General features: G+C 45.2%; 1 protein-coding gene across 21 annotated transcripts in view; it reads left to right on the top strand.

Moving 5' to 3' along the window:
• The window catches only part of LOC129548017 (uncharacterized), a 291,573-nt gene that overhangs the window by 94,569 nt on the left and 178,946 nt on the right, over positions 1-18,058 (top strand). Inside the window, exon 5 of one of the 21 annotated variants that reach the window (XM_088831764.1) lies at positions 11,542-14,962. The exons of the other annotated variants lie outside the window; for them this stretch is intronic. Within the exon in view, the coding sequence (XP_088687890.1) occupies positions 11,542-11,577 (36 nt within the window). The 3' untranslated portion in view covers positions 11,578-14,962. Of the gene's footprint in view, positions 1-11,541; positions 14,963-18,058 lie in introns of those variants that run through there. 21 annotated transcript variants of the gene reach the window in all.

Below are 18,058 nucleotides of genomic sequence, written 5' to 3'. Positions count from 1 at the left end.
AGGGTGTCAGCAGTTCTAGATTTGCATCCTCTCAAACCCAAGTCAAGCAGAAAACAGAGCCTCTGTCTTTGCTACTGTTCTGAGAAAACCCTGGTAATGAACTACATTGGATAATTTTGGTCATCCTACCAACTATGAACCAGTCATAGTGGACAAGGGATACTCTGCCCAGGATACCAGCCTGAGTGACACGTATTCCCTAAAGACAAAGGTGGTGTTAGTCTCAGCATAGACTGAATCCATAGGAGGACTGGTTTCCCAAGGGTAGTATGGTTTCTGTAAACAAAACTTGAGAAATTGGAATACTGAACAGAGGGGAAAAAATCATAAACGCCTTCTCTAACGACGGAACAGCCACAGAGAGCATCCTTCGTGAGAAACCCACGATAAACCACACATACATACTATACGGGTAAGGCATCTGGTTGACTGACCCAGAGGTCTGTCATCGTGGAATCTCAGTTTCTATTATCCCAGTGATTCAGTTCATTCTGAGTTCTAGAAATAATGTAAACAGATCCACAGTCGTCAGCTTTGAGAGAGGTAAAGAATCCCCTTCCCACACACATGCAGTGCTTTTCTTGTAAGAATGATTGTGAGGATTAAGAATGAATCATTTTGGCAAAGAGGGTGGATGAGTACAATACAAGTGACTTTTAGGATAATATCACCTCCTCCCCCAAGGAGTTCTGATGGAGATGGAATGTTCTGTGCTCCAAGTCTTACAAGTGATTCAGGCACTCACTGAACACCAAAATCATGTGCCTGACTCATGAGCAAGGCGAATGCCTACAGCATGTTTTGCAGACTTTATTCTAGATGAGAAAGGAAAGGGAGAAGGTAGGAGGAAGCTGTGGTACCTTAAAAAGGTCAAAAGGAATCCTTGCTCTCTTTTTAAAGCTGGGCTTGCTCCTTTTTGTTGATGGGTAACCTGTTAAGGAGTGATAGGCATTTCCTAGTCTCAGGAACCTGCTATTCCCTAGCCAACTGCATTCTCCACCTTGCCCTGTTAGCAGCACCCTGATTTTGTATAGGTTTGAGGCAGTCATAGCTTCAAGGGGGCTGGGTCCTCCTTAGTCCTGTGTTGGAGTCATGCTGCTGCTGCTGCTGCTAAGTCACTTCAGTCGTGTCCAACTCTGTGTGACCCCATAGACGGAAGCCCACCAGGCTCCCCCGTCCCTGGGATTCTCCAGGCAAGAACACTGGAGTGGGTTGCCATTTCCCTCTCCAATGTGTGAAAGTGGAAAGTGAAAAGTGAAAGTGAAGTCGCTCAGTCGTGTCCGACCCTTAGCGTAGTGTGGCATAAATTGTTGGTGGCCAATATTCGTCAAGGCTTCCCCACCCCAACCTTTTCTATAGTAGTAGACATCTCTGCTAAATTTTTAGCTGGGCCCATAGTAGTGCAAAGCTAAGATGTTTCTCAGACTCTGTTACAGCTAAATAAGGCCATGTGACTGAGTGTTGCCCAGTGGAATTAAGTTGATGTGATGTGTACAGTTTCCAGAAGTAAGCATCCTTTATAGAAAGGGATTTTGTCTTTCTGCTCCCTTTTTGCCTTCTTCTGTGCTGGAATGAGGACTAGAGGACTGGAACTGATGCAGCCATCTTGGGCTATGAAGCAACTGGAATTGAAACATGTGCAGAGAAGCATAAGATGAGAAAAATCCCGGGTTCCTGAGGCTAGAGGTGCCAGAGAGTTCTGGGCAGAGTAGCCAGACTCCAAAAGTGAAAGTCAACTTCTATATAATGTCACAGTTATATGAGATTTTCCATTACTTTCAATCAAGTGTAATTCTTGTTACATACATGCTAATTTGATACTCCTCTGATAAGGTTGATTTTACACGTGAATAGAGTTTATCTGTTTATTCTGAACAGAAATATGAGAGGATATCTGATGAGACTCTAGGAATTTCTCTCTCAAACTTAAAAAATGAGACAAAAAGAGGCCCTTTCTTTTCCTGTCTTCTTGTTTACATATGATGCATTTTATTTACATATTATGTGAAAGGGATCCTGAGATACTGAGAGGACCCATCCCAAGGCTGAGTGGAGACTGGCAGAGTAGCTAGTGGGAAAAGATCTGTATCCTGATGACATCATCCAGTCATTTGATGAACCCCAGCTCCCGGGAGCTATCTCACAACCAGACTTCCTGTTACAGGAGATTATATCTTTTCTTTACTTAAAAAAACCTTTCCCTTATGTTTTCCTTCTCTGGAAGCTGGCAGCATTCTGACAGCTACCCTAGGTCCATTTCCTTCTTTGTAAATCCAGGCCAGTGAGTCAAATAATAACAACAAAAAAAGTAGTAACAGTTGACAGTGATGGAGTGCTTAGCAAGCCAGTCCCATGCTAAGTCCTATGCATACTATTTTTCTCCCCACTCAGTCTTCCTAGCCTTTCACTTTCCAGGTGAGAAAACTGGAGGCTTGAAAGGGTAAGGAGCCCAAGTTCTCTCAGCCATGAAGTGACAAGGTTGAGATTCGATGCAGGAAGGCAAGGGGCACAGGGTTAAGACCTGGGCTGGGGATTCTACAAAGCTAAGTAGCTGCCCATCTGTGGCATCTCAGGGTTTTAGAGGAGAAAGAAAAGGGTCAGACTTCATGCCCTTAAAACCCCTTTCAGGTTTGCCCATTGACCTGTAGGGAGCACTCATGGCTCCTCCTTTGGCGGTCCGCTTGCTCCTCAGCTGTGTCCAACTCTTTGCCTACCCCATGAGCTGCTGCACGCCAGGCTTCCCTGTCCATCACCAACTCCCGGAGTTCCCTCAAACTCATGTCCATCGAGTCGGTGATGCCATCCAGCCATCTCATTCTCTGTCGTTCCCTTCTCCTCCTGCCCCCAATCCCTCCCAGCATCAGAGTCTTTTCCAGTGAGTCAACTCTTCTCATGAGGTGGCCAAAGGATTGGAGTTGCATACATATATATATATACACACACACACATATGTGTGTGTATATGTATGTATGTGTATGTATACTATATATATCCTTCAGCCAGATTCCTCACTGATGAGCATGTCACTACATTTGCTTCAGAGGTTGGGGGGGCAGGTAGAAAAGGAAGAGGGCGGGGAAGGAAGGGAGATGGTGAGCAATGGAGAGAGAAGGGGCGAGGGAGGGAAAAGAGAAGGAAAAGGCGATGGCAAGCCACTCCAGTACTCTTGCCTAGAAAATCCCATGGATGGGGGAGTGTGGTCGGCTGCAGTCCATGGGGCCACTCAGTCTGACACGACTGAGCAACCTCACTTTCACTTTCCACTTTCACGCATTGGAGAAGGAAATGGCAACCCACTCAGTGTTCTTGCCTGGAGAATCCCAGGGACGGGGGAGCCTGGTGGGCTGCCGTCTATGGGGTCGCACAGAGTCGGACACGACTGAAGCGACTTCGCAGCAGCAGCAGCAGCAGAGGGAAGGAGGAATAGGAGAAAGAGAGGAAAGGAGTGAATGTTCCTCTATCCCTAAATGTTTTAGTGTTTATTTCTTAAGAACTGTCTCTGTATAAATAGATGATACAATTTCCAAAATCAGAAACTTAACATTGAGATGTATGCCCCATGACTTTCAGGCCCCCTCAATATTGTCTCTTATAAACCTCCATTCCTCTCTGGTCTCGGATCAAATCCAAGATCCCACATTGCTTTTGAATGTCATGCCTTCAGTCCTCTTCCGTTGGGAACAGTTTCTTAGTGTTCCCTTAACTCTCATGATCTTGAGTTTTCTCAGGGAAACAGGCCATGCTATGTTTGTAGAAAACCCCTCCATTCGACTCTGTTTGATGTTGCCTCACGATTAGATTCAGGTTGTATATTTTTGGCACAAATGTCACAAAAACGGTGTGTTTTTTCTCAGTGCATCCCATCAGAAGGCGCACAACGTCCCTTTGTCCCATAATTGGTGACATTAAATTTGCCAGCCTTGATTAAGGGGGAGTCTGCCAGGTTTCTCTACCTTAAACGACCATTTTCCTCTTTATATGTACTGATAAGACACATTTTGTGGAAAGAGACTTGGGAGACCACATGAAAACCATAATATGAGATTAGGTGAATAGCAGTTCATCAGCAAACTTTTACCTAGTTGTTTCAGCAGTGGTTGATGGTTCCTGAAGTCATCAGACATCACTTACTTTGATGTTGGCCAAATGCTGGCTTCCTTGACTCCAGAGTATCAAGAAAAATTACCCCACCCACAAAGGAGTGTTCCTCTCCTGAGTGGGCCATGATCCCTAGATGGGAGCCCTTGCCTGGTTAGAGGGTCTAGAACATCTGGCCATGACCCCCTTTTTCAAGGAGCCCAGATTCCCCTTGTTCTCTGGGCATCCTTGAAAGTGTGCTCCTTTCCCCACTGCCTGAAGGAGAGCTTGGGGTCAGCTCCCCCCATGTAGAGTGATGAAGTCTCTGCTGTGGGTTTTGGCATCGAGGGAAGGCAAAGTGGACCCATGGGCCCCCCATCTGGGGTTGGTTACTGGCAGTACCACCGTGTGTTCTTCACCACATCCCGCTGTCATTCGCCACGCAGACCTGCTGCAAGAGTGACTCTCGGGCTGTTCCACTTTCCTCCTGGCCTCTTTTTGCCATTTTCTCTAGGCGGTAAGGTATTTTGAGATATAAACTAATGTTGCTGCTCTGTAGTCTTTCCGAAGACTTCCCACCCTTCTCCCCACTTTGGACAGCACAGCCGCCTCTTGTTTGTTTGTTTCTTGTCTCAGAGAAAGGTTACGTGGAGGACAAGGCAGGTAATTCTGAGGTGTTTGTGTTTCAAAAGCCATACATTTTTTAAAATTTGGCATTATAGAAAGTAAAACTTATTTTCCTTTTTTTGTCATTTCTTTTTACTGAAGAAGTGCAAATCTTTTATTTTGTTCACAAGGAGGTGGATGTTAGCTGAACCTACTGTGGTCATCATTTTACAATATATGTAAATCAAACCAAAAAAAAAAAGTAAAAGAGAGAGATTGCCTTGTTTGTTTTGTCGCCACTGCTGCTTCTAAAGTCCCTGCAGCCTGGACACGTGAGGACCAGAGAGAAGGAGAAGGAGGCTCAGATGGTGGGCACTGCCGACCTCCCCACCAGGGAGGAGTGGGGAAATGGCAGGGTCCCTGCACTGATGCAGAGAGCCTGAACAGAGGATCGTACCTCACTCTGGGGAGAATCCAGGGGCATGGCAAGGATCCAAGAATGCCACGGGCCTGCGCAGTTCAGAGAAGGGCACGGCTGGAGCACGGGGGCCGGCGGTCTCTGAGGAGGAGACAGAGTGGCCTGCAGCACCTCCACCAGGTCTGTTGGGGCGAGTCAGCAGATGGCAGGCTGGAGGTGGAGAGAGGACAGCGTCTCGTTCTGCACACAGACCTCATCCTGGGAAACTCAGAGGCAGCTCCGCACAAAAGGGGCAGACTCTGAACTGACAGAAATTAAGATTCTGTCCCATCGTGGGATAGGAGCTCCCGATAAAGCTTAATCCAGAACAAAGGAAGGTTTATTTCTTGTGACCTGATTTTGCAGTCTGAGCCTTACTCCGTGTACTCTTCTCTTTCTACTTTCCTATTTCTGTCACCTCCTTTTATCGTCCCATCTCCTGAATTAGTTTGGTTTAGGTAAGTCACATGTAACCAACAAAACCCTCAAAATATCAGTGGCAAAAACAAGAAAGAAATCATTTTCTCTCTTATGCTGAGAAATACTGAGGTAGCAATCCAGGGTCAGCGACACTGTCATCAGGAGGCCAGGTTCCTTCTATCTTTCTGCTCCATCGTCCTCAGCACGGGCTTCCATCCTGTAGATCAACTCATCAGCCTAGAGGGCTGCTGGAGCTTCAGCTCTCACAACCAAATTCCAGGGAAAAACCGGGGAGGACAAAACAGCCTCAGATGAGTCAGCATCCTTTAAGGGACCCTCCTGAAAGTCACACTGAAAACTTCCACTCTAGTTCTTTCACCAGAATGAGGGCCACACCTAACTACAAGGGAAGTTTGGTAATGTGATCCATTGACTATACTAAAAATTGGGTCTGTTGCTAAGCAGGAAGGGGAAATGGCTTTTGGGTGGTACTTATACTTTCTTCCAAGCCACCCTTTTCCTGTACATACATTTTCCTCTCTGTCTGTCTGTATGTCCGTCTCCTTTGTGCCTCTCTGGCTGTCATCTTTTCCTCTCTATGCTCGGAGTTCCAACTCTAGTGCACAGCCCCTGAAAGAGCCACAGCTTCCTAGCCCTGGTGTACATCCCAGACTCCACACAAAGGACGTCGTTTCCATCATGTTAGTCACAGCTGGTCAAGCATGCCGGTGCCATCATGCTTGCCTTGCCCACGTGTTTTCAGTTTCATGTGGTTGCAATGGATATGCTTCCTTCCTGACAACAATTAAAGTTTCAGGCCATCTCCTGTTACCCATTGTGTGTGTGTGGATATATGCCAAGGAAGTCATCCCAGGACCTCCAGATGGTACTGTGAGCTGGAGCTGCCATTGACAAGAAAGCTTGCAGTGCAGGTGCCCTGGGAAACACTGGCGGGGTTCCCCTTTGTGAAGGAAAGGGGAGGGGAGAGGAAGAAACGGACATTTATTGACTGTCATGTATCAAGTCTTGCGATTCTCAAATGGGATCTCAAATGTTTTTCTCTTACGCCAAAATGATGAAGTAGGTAGGTACTTCTCTTAGTTTGGGTTTTGTTTAAAGCCGACCTGCAATCAGTACTTGGAGACAGAGATTTATTTGTGCAGAGGTTCCAGGAAGAACAAGTGAGGAAGTGGTAGGTTAGTAAATGTTTATCAACCAGCTCTCCAACATAAACAAGCACCACTTGATTTGTAGCACTGGGTGATCTCCGTGGTGTAAATATGCCAGCAGGGCCAGTTTCAGGTTGCCATGATGACATCACGAAACACAGAGCTGGGAGGAGATGCACCCGTGGCTCTCATAAATCAGTGCGATCTGGCTCCAGAGAGTCAAAAGTGAGACAAAGGTTAAAACTAACGAAGGATGCCTTAAGAAGCAGGTCCCTGCTGTGGACCATGGAAATTCAGTCACATGGGGTGTTCTGGGAATCCACTAATGTCACATCCAAACATTTGTCAGACTCCCTTCTCTATTGACTATGGTCACCCCTAGGCATTAATCCTTCTCCACCTCCAGTTAGACCTCCATACCCTTAATCAAACTCTCATGATGCCTTCAAAGGCCTTCAGGCAGAGAAGAGTGAGCTTAGGTACTTGATGTGGGAAGAGATCAGCATGCTGGGAAAATCCTTTGCCTGCAGCTGTTGGTAAACTCAGATGGGCAAGGGTACAAGGGTTGGGGCAGCACCAGCAACAGCATTTACAGCAGAAGGAGCCAGCCCATTTTTTTAAAAATAAAGGACCAGATAATAGATGTTTTACTGTCTTTGCTTGCCATATACGTCTTTGTCACATATTCTTTTTTGTTTGTTTGATGACACTTTAAAAATGTGAAAATCATCCTTAGCCTGTGAGTTGAACAACACTGGGGTGAAGGCCATAGCCTGCCAACTCCTGTGCTCTAGAGCAGCAGTAGCAGGACCTGGGAGCTTGTCAGAATTGCAGATACCACCCCAGCACTCAATCACCATCTGCGTTCTGGGTACAGTAAGGTTTGAGAAACACTATGCTACTGTATTATTGGTTCCTTATCAAGATGAGGAAACCTGACCTTCAGAGAGGTCAAGTCACTTGGCAAAGGTCACACAGAGCCAGGACTCAAACTCAGGTCTGACTAATCCCAAGGCCATATTCTTTACAGGTTTAAGTATAATGGTAAACGAGCCATAAACTCTCCTTTTCATGTTTCCATATGTAAACTAATCTGGCTAATTCAGAACAGTATCTAAGAGATTTAGCACTGATGTCATTGAGGGAAACTTGGAAGTGGATAAAAGAGTCTTTTTTAGCAGTCAGTTTGCCGAAAGACAGGCAAGGAAGAAAGAAGCCAGAAATGTGTATTCCTGGGTCTGTGAGGACCATCTTCCTTATATAGGATCTTGGGTATCCTAGGAGTATACAGAGTCCCTCAGTATATTTATTGGAACCTCTTTGAGAGCAGGAACAGAGTGTCCTGGGAGGTCCTGAGACCTCCCAGAGAATCAAGTTGCTTCTACAATGGAACAGAGACAGAAGGTTTACAGACTCCCACTGCTAGATTGAGCTCAGTTTCACTGCCAGGAGGTCAGTTTAAGAGGTTCAACCTTGGGACTTATCCTTTACAATGAGCATGGAACGACAGACTGGTTCCAAATAGGAAAAGGAGTCCGTCAAGGCTATATATTGTCATCCTACGTATTTAACTTATGTGCAAAGTACATCATGAGAAACGCTGGGCTGGAGGAAGCACAAGCTGGAATCAAGATTGCTGGGAGAAATATCAATAACCTCAGATATGCAGATGACACCACCCTTATGGCAGAAAGTGAAGAGGAACTAAAGAGCCTCTTGATGAAAGTGAAAGAGGAGAGTGAAAAGATTGGCTTAAAACTCAACATTCAGAAAACTAAGATCATGGCATCCGGTCCCATCACTTCATGGGGAATAGATGGGGAAACAGTGTCAGACTTTATTTTTTTGGGCTCCAAAATCACTGCGGATGCTGATTGCAGCCAGGAAATTAAAAGACTCCTTGGAAGGAAAGTTATGACCAACCTAGATAGTATATTAAAAAGCAGAGACATTACTTTGCCAACAAAGGTCCGTCTAGTCAAGGCTATGGTTTTTCCAGTGGTCATATATGGATGTGAGAGTTGGACTGTAAAGAAAGCTGATCACCGAAGAATTGATGCTTTTGAACTGTGGTGCTGGAGAAGACTCTTGAGAGTCCCTTGGACTGCAAGGAGATCCAACCAGTCCATCCTAAAGGAGATCGATCCTGGGTGTTCATTGGAAGGACTGATGCTAAAGCTGAAACTCCAATACTTTGGCCACCTCATGCGAAGAGTTGACTCACTGGAAAAGACTCTGATGCTGGGAGGGATTGGGGGCGGGAGGAGAAGGGGACGACAAAGAATGAGATGGCTGGATGGCATCACCGACTTGATGGACATGAATTTGAGTGAACTCCAGGAGTTGGTGATGGACAGGGAGGCCTGGTGTGCTGTGATTCATGGGGTCACAAAGAGTCTAATACAATTGAGCGACTAAACTGAACTGCACCTTACTGGGATCCTGCTCTGTGGTGTAGAACAGTGTCCACTCTGAGGCAGGTGAGTTGGAGTGTATAGATTAGAGCATAACTCAGGTCCTCAACTCGACTTCCAGACCATCTGCTCTGTTCGTCCCTTCTTGGGGTTCTATTATATGTGTGTTGCATATCATGGATTTACTGTTTATACTTCTTTTCTCTATCATTGCACCTTTTTAATCTTGTCTGCAGAATGTTTAAAGAAGTTCTTAAGCATATTTATCTGATTTTAGTTTTCTGTAGTATCCCAGGAAAGACACTGCTTCTAGTGCGTGTGTGTGTAACAGCTTTATTGAAATATCTTTGACATACTGTTTTTTGAATATGATACCCATAATTTTCATCTCCATTCAATCTTTATCAGATATTGAGTTATTTTTTTTCTTCATTTTATAGATATGATGTGTCCTGAGTTGTGTTCAAAGTATTAATAAAAATTTCCTAGTTTTCAAAATGTTTATCTTTCATAAGAAGACGTTTGCTTATTTTTTCAGATAGGTCCTCTTTCCACTGCTGCAAATATTAATTTCTTTTTATTCATTATTTTTTTATAGAGAATAGTTCTCTGTTTGAATTATTAGGAGTCAGGATGGGTTCTTTCAGGGGTTGTGTTCGTTCAAGTCTAAGTCACTGATAGGAGATGGAGGAGAAAGAGAATGTGGGGCAGTAGTGTTAGCAGCCTGGACTCTGATGCTAACTGCCTGCCTTCAGGTCCCAACTCTGCCACTCCATAATTTTCGGTAATTCACTAACAGCTCCAAACCTCAGTTTTTTCTTCTGTTAAATGGGAATAATAATACTGGCCTCCTGGCTATGTCTTGAGCCTTGACATATGGTGCTCAGAAAAGTGCCTAGTACAAGGTAAGCTCTGATAAAGCATCAGCCTGATGATGGGAATAGTGGCGGTCATGGTGGTGATGATGAGGATAATAGTGATAGACATGGTGATGATGATGAAGATGGAGATGACAACAATGTTGACAGTGGTGACCATGATCAGACTTCATTCATACAGACTCTTTGCCTTTATTTCCAACTCCATTATTTCTTTGCTTTTGGATCAAGTCAGTCTTTGAATCTGCTCTTGTATTATTGCATTTTTCAGAAGTTCTTCAAGGTTTCAGTCATATAGATATGGGCCCCTTCCTTGGTATAATACGGTGGTATATTTATTATTTTCTTCAGAACTGTTTTTCTTAGGAGATATTTTAGTTCTCATTCCATAGAAATTAGAGCCTGAGACCATGTGTATCTGACAGTACTTACTGGAGAATGCAATCCCAGGTCACAAGAGTGAGGGGAAAAAAATAAAACAGAGAAGGAGGGAAAGTAAATACAGGTCTGCAGGGCTGAGCCAGCCACAGGGTCACAAGGAAGCCTAGCATGGTGGTCACGTGATGGCACTGCAGACAGGCAATGTAGGATCCTTGGTCTTTGGAGCAGTCCATCAGGAGAACCGTGTACAGGAATTTGAATGCTGGCTCCTTCACATCCATGTCTCTCATTGGTCAGTGATAGCCCTATAGGGCATTGACTTACTGTGTTTCTGGATTGTGTTATCCCATCCAGGCAGCTTCTGAGGAAGTCAAATTCCACACCCTAAAGTGTGCTACTTTTTGTGGCCTCAGACATAGTGGGAGGAGCCAGAGTCTTCATGGGTCAAGGCAGTCCTGGACCCCAGAGCAGGTGTGATGGAGACCATGTGAAAGCTTTGCTTTTTGTCCAAGAGAGACTGGGACTGCTGTGGGGATGAGGATCATGGAGATGGACCCTTCACTGACAGAATACTGAGGGGAAAGTTTTATTTTCTCTAGTGTAGCATATGCCTGGTCATCCAAGAAATACCTGTTTTATTGGGAGATGTGTTGGCTCAGGTTTCCTGAAGAATGAAGCTTAGAGTGATGGAGCTGAGTATATATGAGGAGGCCCATAAACTGGTCCCACACAGCTTGAATATCCAAGTATGTAGGGAAAAACACATGTTCATTGAACTGATTTTTAAAAGGCTAGATTCAGTGAGCTAGTCTGTTAAGTAGGGAATGCGAGCTGAGGGCCAGGTGAAACTGTGCAGAGTGGTAGGGGGTCACAGAGAGACAGGATAGCCATCTCCTTATGAGATTCCCAGGGGGGAAATAGAAAAGCTTTTCCAGGAGTTTTATGAAGTTTTGTCTGTGCTGAGCTATAAGCGTTCTTCCCTACTTTCTTTGAGACCCTCAGCAATGTCTACATAATATGCTATAAAATGGACTTATTTAGGGCAGAGGCATTTGCCAAAGTGCTGAGTCTAGCCTCCAAGTAGGCACAGGGCCAGCTGGCATTACACTGAGATGTCTGCTTTTCATGGGTTTCTCCAGGTACCCACATTTCTCCTGAACCACTCAGATTCTTGATTTCAAGCAACAGAAATGAATCCTGGCTCACTTCAATGAAAAGAAGTCTAGAAGGATATGGGGGACTGGAGGACTGGATATTACAAAATGGGCAGAAACCAAGGCAGTTCCAGTAGGTCAGTCAACAGGAAGACGCACAATGGATTTTAACAGGAAGCATCTGTCTGGGACACTACCACTCACTGCCATGAATGAACCAACCACCTGTGACTCTGCCTCACACCCTGCTAAGCTGGAGTCCAACTAGCTCAGCCACATCAGACACATAGTCGTCCTGGCAGGGGAGGAAACCTGCTCCAGCTAATGCTGTGTGGGGCAGGGGTGTTGCAGTTTTTGCCTGTAATTCCACTTGGAACTGGAGAACACAGTCTTGGAACTGGAGAACACCTGTTCTTCAAAGAAAGTCACGATTGCCAGGTTCTGGATGGACATTTTTCTAGAGGGTCACCATTCAACCCACCACGTAACTCTTTATTTCCACATACACCCCCCAAATTGAGAAAGGGGTTGAATGCTGGATAGCCAAGCCAGGAGACCCTTTATTTATTTCTGTGTTAGTAATCCCAGTGGACACGGGGATTTGCAGAGGGTGTGCCTTATATAATGAGTCATTCAGCTTGTGTGAGTCAGGCACATAAACCTATGCCACCAATATTGTTTTGATCTGAGTCCTGAGGGGTGTTTTTAGAGCTCATGTGAGAAACACCTTAGAGGAATAAACATGGAGACATGACAGATCATTCCTAAAACATACTGTTTCCTGCCTTAAGACCTGAGCTGTCAGCTATATTAACACCTGGTGATTGAAGGTTTTTTCCCCCTGAGCTAAGATGACTGAAGGATTTGAAGCTGAAACTTCTGAGATGATCTCAGAGGCAAAACGTCAGTGACCACAAGCCCTCCCATACTGCTGTAAACTTTGCTTTTGTGCAAAGCTAGCCCTGTGTGCTGGAAGATTATGAATTTTCTGGAGAAACCTCAGAGAGGGGAAAGGAACGGTGCAGAGGCCAGGAACTGGTTCTGTTTGTACCCTCCAAGGTGGTGGCAGAAGAGAGAGGATCCAAGATCAAGATCATCCAAAAAGCTCAGGCAACATAAGATGTGGCCACCTTTAACTTTGTACCATCAGGGCCCATCCTATTATTTGGAGTCCACAGTACACCACTCTGACATAAAAATTATGTTGAGAAGAAGGCATTTGAGTCCCTGAATTTCCTTCTTCCTTAAAAGCAGAGTCTCCCCCAAATACATGAAAGTCCTCTCTCCAGAAGCTACCAGAGAAGTTTGATTCTTATTACTGGAGACAAGTTTCCACACCACATGGAAAAGACATTGTCACAAAACAACAATCTGTTCTAATCCCATCTATTCTCCTAATGGCCAGTTTGCCCTTTTGCAAAGTCATTTGTTTTCCAGTCAGTGCCCTGCTCTGCCTCCTCTTTCCCTACTAAGATCGTATATAAGCCTCAAATTCTAACCACACCATTGAATCACATTTGTCTATGAATTTCTCTCTGTCCGTGATTAGCTCTGTCTTTTCTCTTGCTAATCTGTCGTTTGTCTATTTAATTCGTAAGCCCCCAAGGAACTAAGAGGGTAGAGAGAGGTTTTTTCTCCCTGATGCTTTCATACACAGTTCAGCACAGTTCTGTCTCCAGGAGATAGTCTTGGTTTTTCTCTCTTTCTTCATGTATGTGAGTGTTCTCTTTAAGAATATTATGATTTCTTCTGGAAGAAGGAACCACATTCCCGCAGGGGCTGTCTTACGCATCTTACAGACACACACACACACCACCCCCTGAAAGAGACTCTGAGAGAAGGATTTAAGTACAAGGTGTTTCTTTGGGAGAGGATCCCACTAGGGAAATGGGGAAATGAGACAGGGGAAAAAGGAAGCTGTCACATTTGTTACTGAACATCCTATCGCTGTGGCCAACTGGGTCTCAGTCCTGCTGGGACTTGAGAGAACTGTGTGGAACACGCTTTAGAGTTAAGCCACCCACGGGGCGAGGAGCTGGGTATTTATCCTCTACCTCTAAGTCAGCATTAGCTGGCGGCTGCTCTTAGGAGTATCTCTTCCCCTGGCACTTACAGTCTAAGCCGTGTTCTGGGAGAGAAGTCCCTTAGGCAGAATCACAGGTACTCACAGAAGACACCTCAGGCATGAATGGACTAAGAACCAACAGTATTTAGGTGGGCTCAGTGCCCGTGACTGTGGGCTTTGCAGTTACAAAGTCCTGGATCCAAAGCCTGATTCAGCTAACTGTGAGATTCTGGCAAGTTCCTTATCTCAACCTCATTTTCTTCCTTTGTAAATTGAATGTAATAATTATTTCACAAGGTTTGATTCAAAATGAAACACTTGTGAAATGTTTAATACATGCCTTGTGCAGGGAAGCACAGTGCTGACACTATAGATACCATCTGAGTGAACTTTGAAGTCCCAGAGAATTCGTGGAAAGTCATGAAGTGCGGCACCTACTTTGATACTTTGTGATTTAAGTGAGTCCTGGAATATAACTGCATATGTTAGCATACAATTGGGGGTGAGAAGAAAAACTCCGTTCTGCCTACTGAACACTTCTGACATCAAATGTGTGGCCCACACCAACCAATTCTCCATCATCATCTGAGTGTCTTATGGTTCAATTCAGTTTGACACTGTCTTCTTGAAAATGGCGTAAAATCCCATAGACTGAGGGCTCCATCTCATACGACTGTCTTCCACCTCAGATGCCAGTTGCAAGTAATAGGCCCCTAGGGTATCCATGTTTCCATCTGACTTGGCTTCACATCAGGGGTTCCATGATCTCTTCCTCATATTCAGTAAGTTGCTGTAATGGCCCAGAGAATTCAGGGAAAGCCTTATATTTACCAGTTTATTATAAACAACAGATATGATAAAGGATGAGCATGAACAGCCAGATGAAGAGGCACACAGGACAAGGGCTGGGAGGGGTCCCAAGCACAGAAGCTTTTGTTCTCATTGAGTTGAGGTTATGTATCCTCTGGGCATCCAAGTACTGCATTTCGGACTCTTTTGTTGACCATGATGGCTACTCCATTTCTTCTAAGGGATTCCTGCCCACAGTAGTAGATATAATGGTCATCTGAGTTAAATTCACCCATTCCAGTCCATTTTAGTTTACTGATTCCTAGAATGTCGACGTTCACTCTTGTCATCTCCTGTTTGACCACTTCCAATTTGCCTTGATTCATGGACCTAACATTCCAGGTTCCTATGCAATATTGCTCTTTACAGCATTGGACCTTGCTTCTATCACCAGTCACATCCACAACTGGGTATTTGTTTCGCTTTGCTCCATCCCTTAATTCTTTCTGGAGTTATTTCTCCACTGATCTCCAGTAGCATACTGGGTACCTACCGACCTGGGGAATTCCTCATTCAATATTCTATCATTTTGCCTTTTGATACTGTTCATGGGGTTCTCAAGGCAAGTATACTGAAGTGGTTTGCCATTCCCTTCTCCAGTGGACCACATTCTGTCAGACCTCTCCACCATGACCCGTCCATCTTGGGTGGCTCCACATGGCATGGCTTAGTTCCATTGAGTTAGACAGGGCTGTGGTCCATATGATCAGATCAACTAGTTTTATGGGATTATGATTTCAGTGTGTCTGCCCTCAAATGCCCCCTCGCAATACCTACCATCTTATTTGGGTTTCTGTTACCTTGGTCGTGGATTATCTCTTCACAGCTGCTCCAGCAAAGTGCAGCCGCTGTACCTTACCTTGGACGAGGGGTATCTCCTCAAGGCCGCCCCTCCTGACCTTGAATGTGGAGTAGCTCCTCTCGGCCCTCCTGTGCCCACGCAGCCACTGCCTCTTGGACGTGGGGTAGCTCTTCTCGGCCACTGCCCTGACCTTGAGCGTGGGGTAGCTCCCCTCGGCCACGCTTCTGCACGTGGTTGGTTGCGCCAGCCGGCATCTCTCCCATCTGAGCCGCCGCAGAATAGGAAAAACAAGATCTTTTCAAGAAAATTAGAGATATCAAGGGAACATTTCATGCAAAGATGGGCTCGATAAAGGACAGAAATGGTATGGACCTAACAGAAGCAGAAGATATTAAGAAGAGGTGGCAAGAATACACAGAAGAACTGTACAAAAAAGATCTTCACGAGGAAGATAATCACGATGGCGTGATCACTCACCTGGAGCCAGACATCTTGGAATGTGAAGTCAAGTGGGCCTTAGAGAGCATCACTATGAACAAAGCTTGTGGAGGTGATGGAATTCCAACTGAGCTATTTCAGATCCTGAAAGATGATGCTGTGAAAGTGCTGCACTCAATTTGCCAGCAAATTTGGAAAACTCAGCAGTGGCCACAGGACTGGAAAAGGTCAGTCTTCATTCCAATCCCAAAGAAAGGCAATGCCAAAGAATGCTCAAACCACGCACAATTGCACTCATCTCACATGCTAGTAAAGTCATGCTCAAAATTCTCCAAGCCAGGCTTCAGCAATATGTGAACCATGAACTCCCAGATGTTCAAGCAGGTTTTAGAAACGGCGGAGGAACAAGAGATCAAATTGCCAACATCCGCTGGATCATGGAGAAAGCAAGAGAGTTCCAGAAAAACATCTATTTCTGCTTCATTGACTATGCCAAAGCCTTTGACTGTGTGGATCACAAAAACTGTGGAACATTCTGAAAGAGATGGGAATACCAGACCACCTGACCTGTCTCTTGAGAAACCTGTATGCAGGTCAGGAAGCAACAGTCAGAACCGGCCATGGAAAAACAGACTGGTTCCAGATAGGAAAAGGAGTACATCAAGGTTGTATATTGTCACCCTGCTTATTTAACTTCTATGCAGAGTACATCATGAGGAACGCTGGGCTGGAAGAAGCACAAGCTGGAATCAAGATTGCTGGGAGAAATATCAATAACCTCAGATATGCAGATGACACCACCCTTATGGCAGAAAGTGAAGAGGAACTCAAAAGCCTCTTGATGAAAGTGAAAGAGGAGAGTGAAAAGGTTGGCTTGAAGCTCAACATTCAGAAAACGAAGATCATGGCATCTGGTCCCATCATTTCATGGGAAATAGATGGGGAAAGAGTGGAAACAGTGTCAGACTTTATTTTTCTGGGCTCCAAAATCACTGCAGATGCTGATTGCAGCCCGAAATTAAAAGACGCTTACTCCTTGGAAGGAAAGTTATGAGCAACCTAGATAGCATATTAAAAAGCAGAGACATTACTTTGCCAACCAAGGTCCATCTAGTCAAGGCTATGGTTTTTCCCGTGGTCATGTATGGATGTGAGAGTTGGACTGTGAAGAAAGCTGATCGCCAAAGAATTGATGCTTTTGAACTGTGGTGCTGGAGAAGACTCTTGAGAGTCCCTTGGACTGCAAGGAGATCCAACCAGTCCATCCTAAAGGACATCGATCCTGGGTGTTCATTGGAAGGACTGATGCTAAAGCTGAAACTGCAATACTTTGGCCACCTCATGCGACGAGTTGACTCTCTGGAAAAGACTCTGATGCTAGGAAGGATTGGGGGTGGGAGGAGTCGGGGACAACAGAGAATGAGATGGCTGGATGACATCACCGACTTGATGGACATGAGTTTGAGTGAACTCTGGGAGTTGGTGATGGACAGGGAGGCCTGGCGTGCTGTGATTCATGGGGTCGCAAAGAGTCGGACACGACTGAGCGACTGAACTGAACTGACCCTCTGGGCATGTGAAATGTTCACCAACCCAGAAGCTCTTCAAACCCTGTCCTTTAGGGATTTTTCTGGAGGCTTTATCACATAGGCATGACTGATTATTAACTCCATCTTCAGCCCCACTTCCCTCCCCAGAGGATGGGGGATGGAGCTGAACGTTCCAAGCCTCTAAGCATGACTTGGAGTTTCCGGTTAATCAGCCCCCATCCAAAAGCTGTCTAAGAGCACATCAAGACTTGTCTTGTGAAAATCAAAAGATGCACCCAGGAAATTCCAAGGGATTTGGGTACTCTGTATGAGGAACTAGAGATAAAGACCAAGTATTAGAACAAAAGATGTTCCTAGCATCTTTATCACTTAGGAAATTGCAAAGGTTTGAAGAGCTCTGACCAGGAGCCAGGGATGAAAACCAAAATATTTGTTTCTTATTACATCACAGTACCAAAAAGGACGCATGCGTAACTCCTTCTTTTTCAGGGTCCTGGTCCACAGCAATCTAGAACAAAGTGGGGAGGTATTCAGCTAGTCAGAGGAGTTCGGAGAACAATGAGAATGAAAAAGAGGGAGACTACAGAGGAGACCATTCCTGTGACCATCAAAATAGTCCATCCATGGACTGGTGGTTACCATGGAGACAACTTGCGTCGTCCTGTGGCCTTTCATGGTGTGGTGGGCCACAGACAGGTGTGTTAACCTAGAAGCCAGATTGTTCAGGAAATGGACTCTACCTTCCCAACCTTCCCAAGAGAGGAACTACATGCGCAAGGCTTCTTACATAGAGCCAGC

The sequence above is a fragment of the Moschus berezovskii genome, chromosome 24 (assembly GCF_049115385.1).
Source record: "Moschus berezovskii isolate FMDL1 chromosome 24, NW_MosBer_1.0, whole genome shotgun sequence".
NCBI classification, from domain to species: domain Eukaryota; kingdom Metazoa; phylum Chordata; class Mammalia; order Artiodactyla; family Moschidae; genus Moschus; species Moschus berezovskii.
The sequence above is the reverse complement of the archived record's forward strand: the minus strand, read 5'-3'. Positions and strand labels throughout refer to the sequence as shown.